At 38.7% G+C, this 20,471-nt stretch overlaps 1 protein-coding gene across 1 annotated transcript in view; it reads right to left on the reverse strand.

Annotated features, from left to right (window-relative positions):
• LOC145484560 (uncharacterized) overlaps positions 1-20,253 on the reverse strand; it is a 51,232-nt gene extending 30,979 nt beyond the window's left edge. Inside the window, exons 1-31 of the mRNA XM_081463144.1 lie at positions 18,761-20,253; positions 15,708-15,788; positions 15,082-15,200; positions 14,539-14,599; positions 13,275-13,328; positions 12,499-12,585; positions 11,506-11,550; positions 11,197-11,374; positions 10,318-10,415; positions 10,010-10,120; positions 9,689-9,745; positions 9,541-9,574; positions 9,344-9,423; positions 9,135-9,203; positions 8,511-8,612; positions 7,977-8,052; positions 7,274-7,380; positions 6,923-7,043; positions 6,084-6,112; positions 5,615-5,780; positions 4,847-4,947; positions 4,057-4,170; positions 3,777-3,833; positions 3,416-3,449; positions 3,215-3,294; positions 2,675-2,743; positions 2,143-2,244; positions 1,978-2,053; positions 1,187-1,293; positions 445-565; positions 77-102 (exon numbers count right to left, since the gene is read on the reverse strand). Of these exons, the coding sequence (XP_081319270.1) occupies positions 77-102; positions 445-565; positions 1,187-1,293; positions 1,978-2,053; positions 2,143-2,244; positions 2,675-2,743; positions 3,215-3,294; positions 3,416-3,449; positions 3,777-3,833; positions 4,057-4,170; positions 4,847-4,947; positions 5,615-5,780; positions 6,084-6,112; positions 6,923-7,043; positions 7,274-7,380; positions 7,977-8,052; positions 8,511-8,612; positions 9,135-9,203; positions 9,344-9,423; positions 9,541-9,574; positions 9,689-9,745; positions 10,010-10,120; positions 10,318-10,415; positions 11,197-11,374; positions 11,506-11,550; positions 12,499-12,585; positions 13,275-13,328; positions 14,539-14,599; positions 15,082-15,200; positions 15,708-15,788; positions 18,761-18,862 (2,664 nt within the window). The 5' untranslated portion in view covers positions 18,863-20,253. The remainder of the gene's footprint in view (positions 1-76; positions 103-444; positions 566-1,186; positions 1,294-1,977; positions 2,054-2,142; positions 2,245-2,674; positions 2,744-3,214; positions 3,295-3,415; positions 3,450-3,776; positions 3,834-4,056; positions 4,171-4,846; positions 4,948-5,614; positions 5,781-6,083; positions 6,113-6,922; positions 7,044-7,273; positions 7,381-7,976; positions 8,053-8,510; positions 8,613-9,134; positions 9,204-9,343; positions 9,424-9,540; positions 9,575-9,688; positions 9,746-10,009; positions 10,121-10,317; positions 10,416-11,196; positions 11,375-11,505; positions 11,551-12,498; positions 12,586-13,274; positions 13,329-14,538; positions 14,600-15,081; positions 15,201-15,707; positions 15,789-18,760) is intronic.
• Between the last annotated feature and the right edge of the window lie 218 nt (positions 20,254-20,471).

Below are 20,471 nucleotides of genomic sequence, written 5' to 3' on the forward strand. Positions count from 1 at the left end.
AGCTATCTTGGTCAAGAAAGCATATGCACTACAAGGCAAACAGAGCTATCGCAATTGATTGATAACAAGGCTTTACCCTCTGTTGCTGCTTCTTATTTTTCCCTGGGAAAAGAAAGAAAAAAGAACGTAAAAAAAAAACCATAACGGCTACTACATTTTTGTTATTGTTACATCAAAACTAACGAAAACGTTTCGCCCTTCCTTTTCTATTTTATTCCATGACATGGCTTTATCTTGCTAAATAAAGTTGCACGATATAACAGGGAAGACAACTCTGATTAGAGTTGTTGAATAAAGACATAAAAACTAAAACATACTAAACTTCGAGTAAAAACCCGAACTTTGCGCAGCTGCTTAATGCCGGTATCGTACTGACGCCTGACTTCTTTTAATTTTGTAATCTAGTTGAGAGTATTTTATTTCTTAGTATAAAAATCAGCTGACCTCTTCCGAGCTTTGCTAGTATCAGCGTCTTTGTATCTCCTTCGCATTTCTTGTCAATCTCATCTGCAAGTTCCACTTTGTTTGCTTTCTTGTAGGCCGCCACCAGTTCACCGACCTGCGCCTGCATAAAATGATTACAGCAGTTCAGTTCTAATTGGAAAGAATGGTGCTCAAATGTGCAAGGTGTCAATTTTTTCAGAGTTCAAGAAGAGCTTTACGTGTTATAGTCAAATTTGAAAAATGAGAATCAGAACGGGGAGTAGGAGAGCATTGAATTCGTCGAGACAGTGCTTCTGTGGAATCGACAAGGTCAACAAAAGAGAGGCAGGCCGAGAGACACCCTGCGACGGGATCTTGGTAGGACATGACGACGATCGGTTATACCTGGACCCAGCTGGAGAGGCTGGGTCCGGACCGGGAGCGCTGGGGGTGAGATCGTTGGTGGCTGATTCTCCAGGGCCGGGTTATTCGAAACCCTGTTTAAGCTCACCCAGGACTAAAAGTTAACCAAAGTATTAATTTTTCTTGAATTAATGTTTTTCCTTGCTTTTGTTTTGCGTAGTTTGAGATTATCCAAACTCAAAACCAAAAGTAAAAAGTTCACCGAAAAGCAAAATTCTCGCTAATCCTGAGTTAGCTTTATCGGACTTTGAACAACCCGGCCCAGGCGGAGCACTGGGCATAAAACAGAGAGAAGACAGTCGTCGAGGAATTCTGTGGAGTAAAACAAATTTTAAATTACCTTGTCTTTATTGAGGATGATTGCTGCTACAGCCTTTGTGTCACCTTCCTTTAATGCTGTCTGAAGTTTGTTCAAGCGGAAGCTTGTTTGATCACGGACACATTTAACTGAAATGCAAAAAGGGAATAACTTTTAATTTTGCTCAACGCTCTAGTAACTAAGCTTAATATGTAATGAACCTAACTTCGCATGAAATAAAATGCTTCTGGTGATTTTAGAATCGAAATTTGTTTCAGCAACTGTTTAAAAAACGCTGGCCCCTTTTACGCAATTGAACGAATTTCTACATGTACATATCATTTTTTTTAATATATAGCAAACTGGTATTTATTGGTTCCCCGACCAGTTTGAATTTTACAATTTGGATAGCTAAGGCCCAGTTCAAGCGTCGTGCTTCTGTTGCGCCAAACAAAATTCTTAATGTATTTTGGCGAGATTGCGTTCCCATGGGGAGTTAGGAGGAGAATTGTAACGAGGCATCAGTAAATCCCGAATTTGATTTGACTCTGGTACGACGTCTGACTCAGAGTTTTAGTTGTAGAGTTTTACAAGAGCCATTGTAGACGTTATGATAAGAAATGCTCTACTAAATTAGCTTTGCTTGTTTTTGCAACTTTTTATGGACTTTGCCCGCTGCTTGAGCATTAAACATGCAAACAGTAAACATCTGACCGATATTTCCGCAATGCGAATCGAACAAGCTGGTACGATACATTTGTTAAAACATATAACGATCCATAAAATGAACATTTTTGTCCTGTTAATTATGAAGAGATATTTGATTTGCATACCAATTGTCACAAAGGCTTTTTGTAAATCGCTATCCATCTCAGCGTCGATTGAGTCTGCAATGTCTTTGTTGGTCAGCTGTAAATCGATAAAAAGCACATATAAACAACATGCCGTAGTGGATAGTTCACCTGTAAAAACTTTAACATATATCATCACGCTGTTACCTTTTTGTATTCTGGGAATGTTGCACAAAGTTGTGGACGGCTTCGTTGAGTGAAAATACGAATAAACTTTCCTTCGTCAGTTCCCCAGCTGTCCACACCCGCCTACGAAATTACAGATACATCATGAATTTAAATTTAGCGCGTAATATGTTTCTTAGGCCCAGGTCAAACGTCAAATTTCACATGAGACGAACTAAACTGAACGCATTAAGTTCATGCGAGAGATTATCAAGGTAAGTACCTTGATAATCTCTTACTTCATGACAAGTTTGACGTTTGACTGAATTGAGTTTGTCCGACTTGACAGATAAAACGTGTTGGTCGATCTAAATTTGAATTAAGTTCGACGTTTGACCCAACGGTCGAGCTTTACCCGTTTGGATCGACTAAAATTGCAATTCAGTTCGTCTCATGTGAAGTTCGACGTTTGACGTACCTGGGCCTTAACTCTGGTTGAACGAAGGGGACACATAACGAATATTAACTGAAACAACTGGATCTAAAGTTCTTGCAGTCAAGTTTGTTTTCTCACCTCTTGAAGTTCTTTAGCATCTTTCTTGGCCATCTCTTTGTCAACTTTAGTAGACTCATCTCTCTGACCCTAAAATTTGGCAAAGAACAATAATTATCGAGGTTCAGCAACAAGCAATTGTGAAGAGTGTACTGGATAATCAACCGGAGGACACACGACAAGCATCTTGATGAGGCTTAGTTGGCAACTGAGGATTGTTCAAAATTTTAATTGTCAGCTGAAAAATGATATGATTTTCAACTGGTACTTGTGAGCTGAGATCTGCACAATTTACTGGCGGTTGAAAAATGGGCTGAACTTTTCACTCAGAGCTGAGAAATCGCCCAAAATTTGAATGAAAAGTGATCATTCTAAAACTCTTACAATCAGACGCTCTTTGTGGCTTAATCAGAACAGCAAGAAAGTCTGTACTTCGACTTTGCACAGAACACAGCATAGAAAATGCACAACAGGGACACCATCTCTGTAAGCGAATGCATGTTCAAATCCACTGCTAATGGATCTCCATTTTTATGAGCTACATAAACATATTATTCGTACTTTATTTAGCTCCACAAGTATTGTCTCCAAGTCGCCGCTCGTATCTCCCTTCAGGTCGGACTCTAATGTATTGCCATACACTGCAGACAGACAGAGAGAATGAAATTAAACTAATTATATTTTCAACAGAATACGGACGTTTTCAGACGTTGACGAGAAAGATTGGAAACAAGACAATATGCAAATAGACACCACTCATACTTTTGCTGTAAGCTGTATTGATCTTTTTCAGTTGCTGCGTAAAAAAAAAAAAAGAAGATGAAGAAAGTTATTTAACTGATATCACTACGAAATCAAATTAAAGATATAATAAATGGGATGTGATTCGTGAGATCAGAGATAACAGATAATTGCACATCAAATAAAAAATAGGCTCTAATTACAAATTTTATGCGTCTCGTATTTATCTAGACATGTCATACGTCCGAGTCGTACAATTTCTCAGACCCATAAAACAGAAGTGACGTTACTCGGCACCAATCTTTCGTTACGCGGTCAACTTCATTGGGCGTGGCCAAAGCGGGAACTTTAAAGCTTTGTATTCGGTTGAGACTTAACGTACCGAGTTGGTTCTTGTACAAAGAACCTCAATCAGCATGTCTTCATCAGTGCCCAGGCCCTGTAGAGAAACAGAAATTATTTAAAAAATCCAAAACGCTTGTCGGACAAAGAACTGTTAGTCATCGTTAGTAACAGCAGACCGCGTGAGGTAGGAGAGAAAGAGGGAGACTAACATGCCGAGAATGCAGAACACTAACTACATTAATTTTAAAATAAACCCACTGGTAAAATCAACAAATAACGAAAACCTGGACTGAATATGAAATTCTCGTGTTTCTTACCTTAATAGCGTTATAGAGATTTTTAGCATCATGTGCTGCGCTGTCCATCAACAGCGATTCCACGGCCTCTTGTACATCCTCGTCTAGTATTGGCTTAACCGTTTCAAGTAAGTCCTATGAACAAACAAGTTTAAAAAAATATTAAATCGACTGTGGAAAAGTGGGTGAATGGAAGAGCTCGATAGGCAAAAACATAAATTACAATATTTAGAGAGGAAGCCACATCAGCGATACTTGGTTTTCATACGGGCCCTATGTCCAGGTCTTTAGCGAGTACCCGAAAAAAAATAATAAAAATGAAAAAAAAAAAACGACAAAATATCAACCCACACGTGAAACCAGGAGGAACTCTAACCCAGGGTACACATTGGTGGGAGGCGATCGCTTTCACTACCACGTCATCCCTCCCAGACCAGTATCTCCCGAGACGAAGATCGATTCGTGTTTCAATTTTCCTCTCAACATGTAGAATTTTAAGTCCCCAAATGAGGGGAAGTAAACAAATGCTAACAGTATATTTTCTACTTGGTCGTCTTATTTGGTGTTATATAATAATTAAATGAATGCGCGCGCTCCGATTGGTCAATCAGCTATGGTATATTGTGCCAATAAACTCATGGAAATTTCGCGTGTCTTCTGAATTATGCGGCTCGTAATTTACGAATTCTTCTCGTGTTCTTCCAACATCCCGCGTGGTTTATCAGCCTATAAACCATAAAAACTTGTGGTCTATTGCTTAATTAAACTAGCCAAAATTAATATCCAAGATGAACACCGCCAAATATCATACCTGATTATGTTTTTTCTTGTATTTGTCCTGCAGCTTTTGCAGCTTTGTCTTATCAGCGCAGTTCTTTGCCAGTATATCCACAATCTTTGTCTTGTCTTCAGCTGAGAACAAGTTTCAGAAAGATATCAGTGGAATTAGATGCTAAAGTAAGTTTGGAATCATGATTTTATACGTAGTGAAGTAATCGGCTCTATATATCCTTTTAATTGAAGAGAGAAAGAGCAGTTTTCGGCTTGGAACGTTTTACCAAGATCATTACATTAATGGAACCAAACCTGTGCTTTGATTTAAGAAAAGGACTTGCACTGATAAATGACAAGAAACCATCGCAACTAATGGTTGAGGATCGATTATATGAAGTCAATGATGAAAACTAAAAGGTAGATAGCGCAAATCTAACGTGAAGTCTCTCGGCTTACACACGAAGTTTGGGGAAAGCTATAGCTGCAACATGGAATATCTTCGAGAAAACTGTTTTGTGTCACATCTGGGGTCATTGCAGGCCGGGCACCGTACAAATTGACCGGCTGTGAGGATGATTTTGCCTGCCTAATTTGACCATCCAGAGGAAAACTTTTCGTCTAAAGAAGATCATTCAAAAAGTTGTCCCTATCTGTGAAAACCAGTTGCCCTTCTGCTGAAAACGTTGATGAAGCCCCCGATCACTTACATAGATAATTATTTTCCCATTAAATGCAGGAAACTCCCCAAGTCTAAAATTACAGTCTTGTGAAATTCCTCCAAATAGTGTTGTTTACTTTCGTTTACCTTCGATCGCTTTACGTAATTCATCCGCGTCCTTCTCCAGTGCGGCTTCGTCTTCTTTGTTTTTCGCGGTATTTTTATCACTTTTCTTGTCCTGGGCTGCTACAGCTTTCGGTTTGGGTTTTTCTTTCGGTGCTTCTTTCTTTGCCTTCTCCTGCTTCTCCGCCGGCTACGAGTCAAATTCAGATTGGTCAGAGACAAATATGGCATTTTTTTGTCCGTAAAAAGAACCATTTAAAATGAAGGTCCTTCGGGATTTTCCCCTGTTTTCTTTCGAATTTGTATGACCTTATTCAAAATTTCCTTGTCTTGGTAAAAAAACTGAAGGAAATTTCCATTATCTTTTCCACAACGCACGACATTTTATTAAACAACAAAAAATTGGTAGAATTATCATCAACGACCATATGGAAAGCGGTTATGCAGCTTACTTCTACTTCGCTCCTCATGATGTGGCACTCATATTTCTTACCTTTGCGGGTTGTTTCTTTTTCTCTTTGCCTGGAATTCAAAAGCTCATTAATAATTCATAAAGGAAATACAAGAAGAAATGAATGTTTAATGAGTGTCTTTAAATTTAATAACGACACGGCTAAATTTTGCAGCCGATTTTCTCCAGAAAATAATACCCAAGGACAAACCCAATAAACCCAAGGACAAATGAGAAAATGAGTAGATCTACTCAGTAAAGTGTGAGTTAGTTGTGTTGCACCGAAAGTACTGTTTATGTTTAGTTAAGTGTTGTACTCAAAGTCATGTAAATATTTGTGTCTACTGCAATAAAAAAAAGATTTACGACAAACGTTTTTGAAGCTGTTCAAAACACTCGCAGTATGTGTTTTATCGGGTTTAAAACACTCGGCTACGCCTCGTGTTTTTAATCCGATAAAACACTGCTTCTCGTTTTTTTAAACATTACATAAAATGAAAAATGTTCTAGTTATGCTAAAAGAAAACGTCACCATTTATAATGACCATGTATAATGCAGTTTAATTTTGGAATTATATATTCCATTACATACTATAACATTTTCGAAAACTAACGTAAGTAAACAAAAGCACTTTTTTTCATCTGCGGTTGACTGTGGTCTCTGTTCTATGAAGAAATTGTTTCAAAAGGTAAGAAAAAAATTGCAGGAGTTTACCAGAACTCCTAACACTTCTGGGAGTCTGCTAACTGCAAGCAGTTTTGTTACTTTCTTGAAGAGTACAGTATAGTGTATCGCTTGATGACACCTCCATGATGATCGTTCTGCTCTTACCATTTGTATGATCATAGCAGTTTACAAGTTCCAGAATTATCCTCCTCACCTATCCCTAGCTTAGCAAGAATAATTGCTTTCAAGTCTCCATTACATTTCTTCTCAATTTCATCTGCGAGTTCCATCTTGTGAGCTTTTTTGTATGCTGTTGTAAGCTGGTCCAGCTGAGCCTGCAATGCCACACAGAAGCAGACAGCGGATTACTACGTTGATCTTTAATTCTCCTAAATGTTTAACATTTAGTTTGTGGGAATTCAGTTGTTCGTTAAGTTTAATATGTTAGAAGAACGTCAGTTCGAATATGGTATCATTTAAATAAGTGAAGATTCGCGCTGTCAACTATATAATCCAGATACTAAGCATTTAAGCAAGGCTTACTTAATTCATATTTAAAACTCACTTTATTCTTGCCAAGAATAATTCTTGCCACAGTTTTAGTGTCACCTTCTTCTAGTGCTTTGTGAAGTTTGTCCGAGTGGAAACCAGTTGGATCACGGACGCATTTTACTATTTAGAAAAATCAAACAATAATAATATTAGTTCAATAATGACAAGTGGAGGGAACATTTTGCCAAAACCCAAACCCTAACTCTAGCTCCCAGGTTTCATCAAAAATTGAAAAAAATATCATTTTAGTGGAACGTTACATTACGGTCACGTCGTAAATACGGCCAGTATTCACCTCTGAATAGAGATTTTGACTATTTGTTAGTTTATTGTCAATGTATCTCAGCGTCGATAAAAGTGATAGATATTTTCCTCACCACTTCCCGACTCGGTAGTAAATATCCAACACTATTCACCTCCACTTCAGCCAATAATTGTTAATTAAAGACAAGGTAACACACCAACCGTCGAAATACGTTTGAGACTGGGCACGAAAGATTACAAAGTGATGACGTAGCTCTACAGAGATCCGTGCAGCGTTGCTCAGTTTTAAATTTTCGCCCGCAAATAACCACCATTCAATGACAGAACGCGGATCTCTGTAGATTTACATTACTAGACGTGTCTTGAGAGGGCGAAAAGGCCCGTTTACGCAAACTGCAGTTTGAGTTTTGGATCAGATATGACTACCGCATCTCCTTAGTATGTATACTAACCTAATGTTAAGAACGCTTTCTGTAGATCTCCGTCCATCTCGTTATCAATTGACTCGGCGATATCTTTATTAGTCAACTGCAAAATGTTAGGCAGAAATGCACAGATTAGATGGTCATTACATTAGTTTTGCTAACTAACTAATAGTGATATAGAAGCTTTTTCACATGACGTCAGGGCAGCCATATTGGTGTTCTAAACCAATGAAAAGGCGGCCATGTTGGTTTACCAAGCCAATCCCGTGTAAGTTGAACTCTTTTGTTATATAAAAACTTTCTTTTTTCCCGACAAATTTACATGGTTGCTGGCCACGTGAGTGAAATGCTCTGTAAGTTATGATTTGAGCCTTGGGTCGTTATGGTGGTAATCGCGCTGAGTGCTGAATTTTATTTTAAGCTGCGTTGCTTCTACTATACCTCGAGCATTGTTTTCTGAAAGCTGAGCGGTTTTTCAATTGCCTCGCGATATCGAAGTTGACTTTGATGTCCTTAAACAAGGCTGTAACTTGATGTATTACACATCACACTCTAACTCACTTTCTTGTACTCTGGGAATGTTGCACCAAGTTGTGGACGGCTTCTTTGAGTGAAAATACGAATAAACTTTCCTTCGTCAGTTCCCCAACTGGCCACACCCGCCTATAGTCAGACGATTAATAATGAAGTTATTTGAATGACGATAAATATATTTACTGTCAAATCTGAATCTCAAATATCCGTGCATAGCGTTTTACTGTTCGTTTTCACCTATGATCAAGTTATGAGATTGGTGGGCATTAATCTGCAAGTGAGTGAACGAAAGAACGAAGGAAAGAAGGAACGAAAGTACGAAGGAACGAACGTACGAACGTACGAAGGAACGAAGGAACGAAGGAACGAAGGAACGAAGGAACGAAGGAACGAAGGAACGAAGGAACGAAGGAACGAAGGAACGAAGGAACGAAGGAACGAAGAAACGAAGCAACGAAGCAACGAAGCAACGAAGCAACGAAGCAACGAAGCAACGAAGCAACGAAGCAACGAAGCAACGAAGGAATGAAGGAACGAACGTACGAACGTACGAAGGGACGAAGGAACGAAGGGACGTACGAAGGAACGAAGGAACGAAGGGACGGAAGGGAGGAATGAACTTACGAACGCACTGAACGAAACAAGTTTTACCTCCATGATGTCTTTAGCATCCACCTTGGCTAACTCCTTGTCAACTTCAGTTGATTCATCTCTTTGACCCTATTAACGTAAAACATTTTAGTTATGCATTTTTAAAAAGATGCTAGTAAAAAACTAGCGCCGATGGTGTTTGAAACTTTTGTTACGAGCCCCCTAGCTCCCTTCTTTGCATTCGTTTTTACAGTAATTGTAGCTAGTACCTTGCTAAGTTCGACAAGTAAAGTCTCCAAGTCACCGCTTGTGTCTCCTTTCAGGTCTGTCTCTAGTGAGTTGTCGTATTCTACAACAAACAAAAAAGTGTTAGTATCACTTTGTTATAATCAGTTTGAATCCAAGAGTTTTAAAATACGCCTTTGTATGTCCACAATTTTAAGCGAAGACATAAAAGGGTACGTACTTCTGCTGTAAGCGGCTCGAATATCACTCAGCTCCTGAACCAACAAATAAAGACAAAAAAGTCAGTTAAGCGCAACGTCCTATATCATTTTTAATTCTTCTCCCCACCCCCCACCCCCCCCCCCCCTCGTAACAATCAAGAAGCTCACCGTGTTTGTCCGCGTGCACAGGATTTCAATCAAAATGTCTTCATCGGTTCCCAGTCCCTAGTACATGCAAAAGGTTGGAAAAAGTGTTAAACATTGTCAGACAATAAAGAAATTTTGCGAGCCTCGTTATTTGAGACTGGGCTTGAGAAATGCCAAACTGATGACGTCAGTTTACAGGGCTCGGTGTAACGCTTCTCAGGACTGGTTGTTACTTGCGAATGAAAATTCAAAAACGCGAGTAACAACAACATCTTTCAAGGAGGAGAAATTAACGACAGCTTGCATTGTAAGCTGCAAGAAGAAAAGCATGGCTTTACTCACCTTCATGGCTTCGTATAGCTTTGTAGCGTCTTCCTCTGCACCGGAACCCAGGCAATCCAAAATGTCCTGCATTTCTTCGTCTAGTTTTGGTTTGACTTCCTCCATCAAATCCTGTTTAATTTAGAAAGAAATAAGAAACAGAAATTTCAGTTTGCAATATAATGGCACTAAAAACGCTTAAAAGATGCAGATAGCTTTGGAAACGTAACAAATTTTTGATGAACACCAAACTACACTGCCTCTCCGGTGTTCATTTTTAAAACATGAAAAACAATAATTAAATTATTTTACAGGTTTTCTTTTCTTACCTTATCGTAAAGTTCTTTGTACTTTTGTTTTAATTTATCCAATTTCTTCTTTTCAGAGACTCTACCCAGGATTTGAAGAATCTTTTCTTTGTCGTTCTCTGCGAACAATTAGAAAAAGAGAAATTTAAGACAGGCAAAATGCTAAGTAGTCTTCCCTCGGCTACAGCGAGCTCTCTAGAAGATCAGTTGGATACTTTGGATTGCTTAAAAATGTGTACATGCTTGTTCCACAACGTACGCCTTCTTGTGTAAATATCGTACAGCTAAAAATCGCGAGGCGGGTTTGCTTTAGAAATCTCCTCAATGGTGGTCATCTGGTGGATAAACACTCTTTCATTTTTATAAGAATTTATTTTATAAAATATCGATATTTTTTCTGCGTGTAACATACATAGAGGATATTACACGGTGGCGAGAAGATATGAATTCTATGTTCGAGTGGCAAGAGCATAAAATTCATATCTTCGAGCCAACGTGTAATGTTCTTTTTATTATATGGAGAAACCAATTCAACAAAAGCAAAAGGCGTGAATCGTGACGTCATTGAATGATACGACACTCACAAAGGTGACATACGGAAAATACACCACTCGGGTCCCAGATGAAGTGGCGTATGGAATCTACGAGTGGTTTAGTTCCCAGTAAAACACTCTTCTCCATATAATAAATGCTTTTATACGGCTCACTGAATGCACGTGAATTTCTTTTTCGGCAGTGGTCTTAGTCATGTATTTTTTTCGGTACAGAATCACCCACCCCTCCCTCAAAAGTCAAATGGTCCACTCTTTAGCTTCTATGATAACCGTTTTTAGTAACAAAGAAGCGACAAGCCGTGTGGACTTTGACTCTACCGATTGGCGCTTCACTGAGCTCTCTCACCTTCAATGGCTTTGTGAATGTCCTCGGCATCCATTATCACAACATGCTCTGGATATTCGTCTTTTTTCTTGGCGCCATCTTTGCCTTTCTTCTTTCCATCAATGGGCGGTAACTTCACTTGCTCCTCCTTTTTCTTTTTTACGTTTTTCTCGCCGCCTTTCTCGCCATCTGGGCTGTCCTACGTTTCACAGGATCCAAGAAAAAGATGTGAGCCATTGCGTCCAGTGCAAATCGGGACAGTAAAAAAAAAAACAAACAAACAAATACACATACTATGATGTAAATATTTTAACGAGACTGTCAACTTACGACAGGAGGAAGTTTATCTCTTTCTTCGTCGTCGCTTTCGCCTTCCTGCAAACGTAAAGGGTACTTCTTTTAAAAATTTAAAATTAAAGCGATGTGATACAGTCTTGTGGATAACAAGAGCCATCGGTGTCAGTGTTTACAGTGCGACTACTCGAACCGGGCTACTTGAAAAAGAGTTAACTAATCAGAACGTTACTTGAGAACAAAGGATAGCGATCCAGTTTCTCAAATAAACCAATCACATTAAAGAATACGAATAGTATTTAACAAAATTAAAAACCCAACAAAGTGCGAGGTGTTGCGAACCTCTTAGGAAACTCCGCTATTGTTGATTGGTTAGTTTCGATCCTAAATTTTGTACGCTTTTCAACGGTTTCGGTTTAGTTGACGCAAAATGAGTTTTCAGCTAAATTTTTCGAGCGAGATTAATAATTATGATAATTCGCCTTCTTGGACTGAATCTCTAACAGTGTATATAACGCAGAAGAGTCGATAGTGCTTCTGTTTTAACGTCAAACAGACCGCTACTTGCTATCACGAGAAGCTACAAGTCCACTGTTCTCAGTTTACGTTTTGATTTGTGCGGTGCGCGACAGCCAAAACATGTGCGCGAGCTTCTACACGCGTGTCACGCAGCTCCAACTCGCGCCCTATTATCAGCCTAGCATGCACAGCACGCGTCATGCGTGTACCTGGACAGTGTAATTCTTCCCGTTTCCGTTCGTGGAAACTTGGTTGATACATCTTGCTAAAAAACTAACTCAACTTTAAGTGGTTACTTTTTCTTTACTTAGACATTTCATCAATGGATGTGAACAGGACTTCGTGTCGTGCAGTTCTTCTGTTCTGTTTGTAGTTTTTGTTTGTAATTAAACAAAACTTCGGACTCCCGCTCCGTGTATGCTTGCTTTGTTTTGTTTTTTTGTTTGTTCTTTGTTTGCTTTTAGCGATTTTGGTGTCAATGTTTTTTTCTTTTCGCTTTTTTTATGTTACCTCATCTTCGTCTTCAATTTCGTCATATTCTTTGGTTCCTCCATCGAGCAGCCATAAGTAGTACTGATGCTTTTTATAATCCTTTTCCTGAAAACAAACAAAATCAGAAGCTTGCCATACCGAGGGTTGACGGTAAACACTCCTTCTTGTACTTGCGCGCCATTTTTTGCTCTGCGTTTTCAATTGTTTGTTTTTTGCTTCCGACTCGAAAATTCCAGGGATTCGAAAAAGACCGCTCGAGGTCTAATTAAACAAAGTACAAGAGGTTCATCTACTGGCATCTGGCCGTCTGTACATTTTTCACTTCCCTGTTACTAGAAATTAAATATCATCGTTCAAATGATTGTGCGAAAGTCATCTATTTGTCGTACAACTGATCAGGAAAACGGTCATTCCGGAAGGGAGTCATGTACTTACCAGTTGCATGGACTGATTTTCGGTATTAATATTTTCGGTTTGTCCAAAAATGGAATATAATTGTACAGTTTTATCACCAAGGAAATAGAACAGGAGGCTGTACAGCCGGTTTAATAACTTTTGGGTGAATAACTTACCATAAAAACATTATTACAGCTCAGAGACAGTATAAATATCATGGTAGATGAAAAACATGATTTTGAAGATACAAACTCTGCGATGAAAACGTTTCTTATTTTCAATACAATCACGTCCTTCGCCATTCAAGTGCACGCCCCCCTGACTGGGTAGATAGGACCATGATTATATCCATGCATTTGAACGCACTCAGTACCTGGTAACACAGAGATTATTCTTACCCATTTGTCTGTGTCATAATATGGTTGAATGTTCCTCAGTCTCTCAAGCTGTTTCTGAAAATAAAAAGATTCCACCACAACAGGTTATCACTTTTGTTTAGTAAAAGTTGTACTCGGTAGTTAATAAATGATTTATCTATCTATTACTAATAACATACATTTATATTGCGCAGGTTACAAGCAATGGGCAAGCAATGCGTGCAGAGAGGACTATGCTGTAGCCTTCCCTTACATTATAAGTGAGCAATGTTAAATCTGATCTAATTCTTGTAACAAATATTTCATGCTATTAGTCTGCAACATTACACCTCATCAACTCGCTATTGAAGACCCACTACGTACGCATATTTTTTAAGTCTAGTGATAGTGTAGTTCTTACCCAAATATTAGTCTTTTTCTAACTTAGTTTTGCCATTTGTTCTCTAAATATTCTGACACAATGAACATATATACCTGGATTATATTCCATCCTCAATGGGTGTCAAGACACAATACATGTGGGAGCTCAGCTAAATTAATTCCTTTGCATGCAATGCAATCTTACAGTACAGGGGCTTATGGCTCTTGTAGCCAGCTTAAGTGTAGATAGGCAGTTTGATGATGGAGCTATTTAAGATATTTAGCCTTTTCAATCTGACCAGAAAGTATGAGACCACAGTTATTGTTTTCACTCTTACAGAGTGGTTGGTATATATAAATCTCAAAAACACCTGTTTGAAATTGGGGAGTAGTTTAGATACGATGGCAGTTCACATGCCATGGTTAAGAAATGGGTGCAGACTTTTGGGTCATATCTGAGATAGCATGGAAAATCATTTTAGCTGTATTGCATATACCATAGTAAAGAATGATGGACCGACCGACTGACCGACTGACCGACTGACTGACTGACTGACTGACTGACTGATGGACTGACTGATTCACTGATTGACTGGCACACCGACGGACTGACTCACTGACTAATTAAGTGACTGACTGAGTGACAGACTGATTGAGTGACTGACTGACTCACTGACTGATTGACTGACTGAATGACTGACTGAAAAACTGACTGACGGATTAACTGACTGACTGACTGACTGACTGACTGACTGACTGACTGACTGACTTACTAACAGACAGAAAGGCCGGTCAGGAACTGCATACTACCCAGTCATCAGGAAAGCTATGTAAAATTTGAAATTCCAGATTAACAGAGCATTCAATGATACTTATTGCAACTACCCTGGTAATAAAGTAAATATAATTATATTTCTGAACAAACCTCATTTTCCAGTTTAATTCTTCTTTGTTTTCTGTCCCGGAAACTTTTCAACCTGTCATTGCTATAACCACAAAAATAAGAAAAGAGACATATTCAACTGAAGAATAAGCAAATAATAATATAGTTAAGCTTGAATTCTAATATTTGTCCTGATGATTGATTGCCGTCCACTGAAGCTTCACTGGAAATAGGGAATCAGTTTAAATGTCATATTTGGATTTCCTAATCTAATCTTCATAAATTATCTAATTTTCAGATGCAATTGATTAATCAGTCAGCAATTTAGTCAGTCAGTCAACCAGTCAGTCAGTCAATTCAATAAGTCATTCAGTCAATCAGTCAATCAGACTGTTCAATCAGTCAGTCAATCAGCGTGTTCAGACTCCTTCAGCTAGTCTGTCTGTCAATCAGTCCATTCAGTAAGTCAGTCAGTCAGTCAGTCACTAAGCCAGCAAGTCAGCCAGCCAGCCAGACAGATGGACAGACAGTCAGTCAGTCAATCGGTCAGTCAGTCAAAACTGATCCAAAGGTAAAAGCAAAAACCTTGGCTTCCACTGCGTATTCCAGTTGTCAACTCTGGCAGGGGATTGCTTGATTTTCATCAGCTGAGTAACAATAACTTGGTTTTGCCGATCAATGGCAGCTTGTCTCTCTTGCTGCATCTATGACAAATTAAAGAAATGAAAAAGTTAATACTGAAGCTCCCTATGTGTAGTCCTTTCTCTGTAGGTGGGGAGGAGAAGGGTCCACCATGTGAAAACATCTGGGATGATTTATAGAAAATTTGAATTCAGCCTCAATGGAAACCAATCTGGGCATAACTAAAGCCATAAAAGATATCACTGAAAACAGAAATGACATGGGTTTTTATTTCTAAAAGATAGCTTGATGGCTAAAAATGGAGGTGTTTCATCCTGAACACCTTAAATTAATGCCAGGGTGCATCCGGCAAGATTTCCACTGGGGGAATGGTAAATTTATTTTTTATTTATTCCTCATGGGTTAGGGTTAGGGTTAGGATTAGGTTAGGATAGTAACCCATAAAGTTACGGTTACTTTCCTCCCTTTCATTCTATAAGAACTTACACCAGAGCACCCCCCACAACAATATGTCATTTCATCTTATTCAACATGTTGAAATGAATATACAATGAATCAAATACATTTACCTGCATTTTTTTGACAGACAACTGAAGATGCTGATGTTCCTTCGGCGGTGTAATTTCAAGAAAAGGCTTCACGTTTTTTAACTAAAAAGAGAAAAAATATATTTTGATTAAAAAAATAGCATAACCGGCAGTATAACTGAAGTGAATGTTTTCTTTGTTATCAATTTGAATTATCTAACTATTTCCATACAAAGATCTAGCCTGGAAACTGACATAACGAAGTATGATTTATATCTGTCAATAGTACGGACATGTAATTGACCTCGCTTTAATTTGATCTCTTGAGAATGAAACCTTTCACACAGTTATAATGAACATGCAATTATAAGGACAGCATTCTCGACGACGACATAAAGCGTAAATCGAAAACAGACAGGGTAAATCGAACGTAACAACAGTAACGCGTATTACTATTTAAAATTGTCGAAAATCGTATCTCACGGAAGAGAAATGAACAAAATTTAGCAAATCGGTGAACGGTAATTTGATAAAATACAGCTGATCGAAATGTTTGGTGAGGTAAAGGCGATCAAACCAACCCGAGAACCAATTGTTAACTCTGCGGAATCGCTAACAGGTGAAGACACAGACACGTCGATTAATCAAACACGATCATAGCTACAGATAAATAAACAGCTGAGTAAAAAGCGAAATATAGCAGAACAAAATCAATAACAAGCCCGCCATACATAAACCTCACCCGATAAAGGTAATCTTCGGTCTGTCGTCTTCTCATTCGTCGATCGACTGGATTGCTCCCAATTCCCGTGCTCATCTTACCTCTTAAAGATTTCTCTGTTTGCTCATTCAGTGTTTATATGCCTCCGTTGGCAAACACGTTTGGTAAATCTAAGTTCAATGTTGACAGTCTGTTTTCCGAAACTGCTCGCGGGGTCCACGGCGATGGGGTCGAGTGTATATAAACGTTACGTTCGACTACAGCGTTTTTACACGAACAGAATACGAAAGAACTAGAACATAAATTGATCTGGTCTGCCTTCATTATTGTTTTAGCGACGGAGTGAAAATTACCTTTGTTATTCAAATTTGAAAAGTTACTCCACCGCTCGTCTCGAGGGATAACACGCAACTTCTTAGCAACTCGATTAGGACTGGGAATTAACGATGCCTCTGTCTCGCAAAATCATGCGATTTGTCACAATTTTTTTTACAAGGATTTGAATTTTTTGCGTCTCGGATTATTTTGTTTCGGGCCTACAAGCGAGAAAAACTTGCCATGTAGACATTTTTTGCCTATTTCCACTGTTTTGATTTATTCTATCGAGTTTTCGACGCATTTTAAAGAATCATGGCTTACGACTTATCAGGATAGCGTGACTTAGAAGTGAATCTAAATTTTCGTCTACGCCATACATGTTTAATATGCAGAGGGATACATAACTAACAGGTTCTCATCAGATTTACACGTCGCTTTACTAAATTTACTCCTAAGAATTCTTAGTTCCGAACTTTGCGCAAGCAAGCAAGCAAGCAGTACCCTTAAAGAAAGCTGTAGTTAGGGATTGAACCAAATAGAAATTAAACAAATAACCAAATGTGTTACACTCTAATATACTGCCTAAGAGATAATACTCGGAATGAAAATGATCAAGTGAGGCAATTTCCAGAACCGAGAAAGACTTATAAAGACTTAAAGAGCATCCATCCTACATATCAGTATATTGTTTTACATATTTGAACGATTGCGAATCTCTTATCGATTAATTATGTCTGATATTCCGTCAAGAGCTTATTAGGTCCTGAGTAAATAAATCTCTTGAATGTATGCCTTTAATAAGTGAACGGTCTGCAACTTTGTCATCCTATGTCCGCTTTAACGTAAAAATATATCAACCAAGCGATTTTGCCCGAGATCGCACGGCAACGATACGCGCTTGTGCAAAGTACGCACGCACTCCATTACCGAATGTCAGATCAAGCTATGATCACAATCTTCAAACATGTTAACTTACCTTTTCATAATACTCTTCTCTCCTTTCTTCATCAAGCCTTCTCTCAACCGTTTTATTGCACGAAGGCATTTTTTTCCCAGGCAGACAGCTATGCATGGTTTTGTTGAGGTGTATGTTTCAAATCAGTTTTTAAAATGGCTTCCAGGAAAAAAACATGCGAACTTCAGGAACTGATCAAACACTCGCGCAGTCAATAAGCTTTCCAAGACTGCCCCGGAAACAGCTCAAGGGATAGAGAGCAATTCAAGGCTCTATCGTGTTCAAATGGAAACTGTTTCGTTGTCAAATAAATAAGAGCGAGCCGAAAGAAAGTTGTAGATGTTTTTTGTCATGACGACGTCAACTAGCTGCTATTTGCATGTAAAGTGTCTAGCCTCCAACGGAAACTCTTTCTTTGAAAGTGTTCATGTGGAAAAAAATGCATGTGAAAAATAACAAACGCGTGACTTTTTCTCTGAAATAAGAGTTAAATTAAGCGTTCTCTCTTTAGAAATTAAAGCAGGCTAGAGTTGTTTTCCCATAAAATGAAAAAATGAAAACCCAGTCATAAGAAATAAATTGCGTTAACCGCAATATAGGCGTATGCTTATTTAAACGATTTATTTTGAAGATTACTTCATGCAACTGATTTTTATGTTGACATTTATGTATGAGAGCCTGCCCTTGTAATCTTCGTTATCGTGATTAATAATGACTCTTCGCTGAACATGTGGAGATTGAGAGCTAGCTGGCAGCGAGACACTTGTTACTATTTTATTGCTGAGATCCGGCTCAGTGAAATTAGTGATAACCATTTACTAATTGAGCAAATGTCGTGATTGAATTAGGTTTTTCTCAACCTGATAGTTTAAGATAATGAGAAATGTACATCAAGGTCTCTCCAAGGCACCGTGGGATGGGTGGAGGAATTTGATCAAGTTGCTTGTCTCGACAATCATAGTAAAGCTAAAGCACATCAAAGGTCGATTTCTTCATACTAGGTTAGGCGGGGGGGGGGGGGTGGAGGGGGAATATTGTCCTGATATGTTCTCTTGATACTGACAAAGCTGTTGTAGGCTAAAAAGCGTTGAGAGTCTTTACCTTTTTCTTGTGTCGCTTATAGTCTTCATGATGCCAAATCTTATCCAGTAATTTATTAGCTGGTGGAAATCCACCATTCCGGTAAGAATGCAGTGACGTCATTGTGGGGAGCTCCTCAGACCTTCCTGTGATAGAATTGCACAAAAGCAGGCGAGAAAACGTTAAAACACTGATATCAGACAGAAAACACAGAGTTTAGTTTAAAGAAGAGCGAAGGTAACACCTCTTTAGTAATAAAGTATATTTTTAGAAGCTTCCTGATCCATCCCCAGCCGTACATCTTCAGAGACCTTATGGGGAACTTATGCAATGCCGCCTACAGCAACGCCATCGACGATGCTTTGTTAAAATGAATTTGAATTTTACCTTCTCATCTGCATTTATCGCAATCGGTCTAAGAACCTGCTCGAGCTGGATATATCAAAGCAGCGTTCAGTTTTACATAGAAATACGAAATGTTAGCAAGAGAAAATGGCTCGCTTTCTCCAAAATGCATCACAATGCAAAATCGCCGGCGGTTTTTGTTCTCACAGCATTTCTCGTTCTCCCGAACGTACGTCCACTCGTGTTTCTGCAACCGATAGAAACGATGGGAAAATGTTTTCTATTCCATCGACATTTAGGTCGGTACTCCTTATGTTAGCCATTGCCAACTGAAATAGTCTCTTGTATAGTTGCCAAGCCCTCTTTTTTGGCAGTAAGCGAGTTGTTGTAGAGTCTAGTCTCTCTCGAAATACTGCAGCCTTATTTGTCAACACACGAGTTCTATCGTACATCTAGTCAGATTTACCTACACGTACTTTATTATACTACTGAGACGAATTTATTCGTATTCCTAACTCAATACGGCCCATTTGTAGAGCACAGCTAATAAATGTACCAGGGGTGTATAGTGCAGAGACATTCTTCCTGCCGTCATGTCATGGTGGAGCTGTGGAGCACGCAGTGCACATGGTCACTTGCGTAACCTGGAGAGAACTTTGTTTGCACCCACTCCCCCACCCCCTCATTTTAAGCCACTGTTTTTCTCAATAACTTGATGACGACTACGTACAACTTAACATTTTACTTGAGACCCGGCGGCCGGAATTTATAAATTCGTTAACATATAAATTTCTGTATTATTTTAATTTTTTTTTTATTTTTCATAAAACATAAACTTGCCCAGCTAATATTTGGTCATTTTGATCTGTAGTTGCAATTAAAGGGTTTTACGATTGTCCGACCAGAGCCTTTAAGCAAGAATTCGTTATTAATAAATAGTAAATGCCAAAAGAAACATGCCCAGAGACATACGTCTGGACGTACAATTTAGTTACGGCCTCCGGCTGTGTGTGCAATTTCACTCATATAAAGAACTGTTGTTAAACCTACAAATAATACGTACATAGGCAAACAAAACGATTAAGAATTCAGTCTAATATCAGCTCTGGTAACAATAACACAAGAGGGCTGCAAAGAGGAGTGTTGGTTTATACGCTTTCATGACAACCATAATCGTCAGTGTATTGCTTATACGCTGTCATATAAGAAATACATTGACATGAAGCACATAGTAAACATTTTGGTCTGACATTGGTCGCATCTTTGCGACTGATGATGAGATCCGACAATTATTTTTATTTTTTGTATTTCATAATGACAGTTTGTAGCGTTTACTTTCATCATATATTTTCGCCCGAGAAATGGCTAAGTTTGAAAACTGCTCACC

Source organism: Orbicella franksi, chromosome 4 (genome assembly GCF_964199315.1).
Source record: "Orbicella franksi chromosome 4, jaOrbFran1.1, whole genome shotgun sequence".
NCBI classification, from domain to species: domain Eukaryota; kingdom Metazoa; phylum Cnidaria; class Anthozoa; order Scleractinia; family Merulinidae; genus Orbicella; species Orbicella franksi.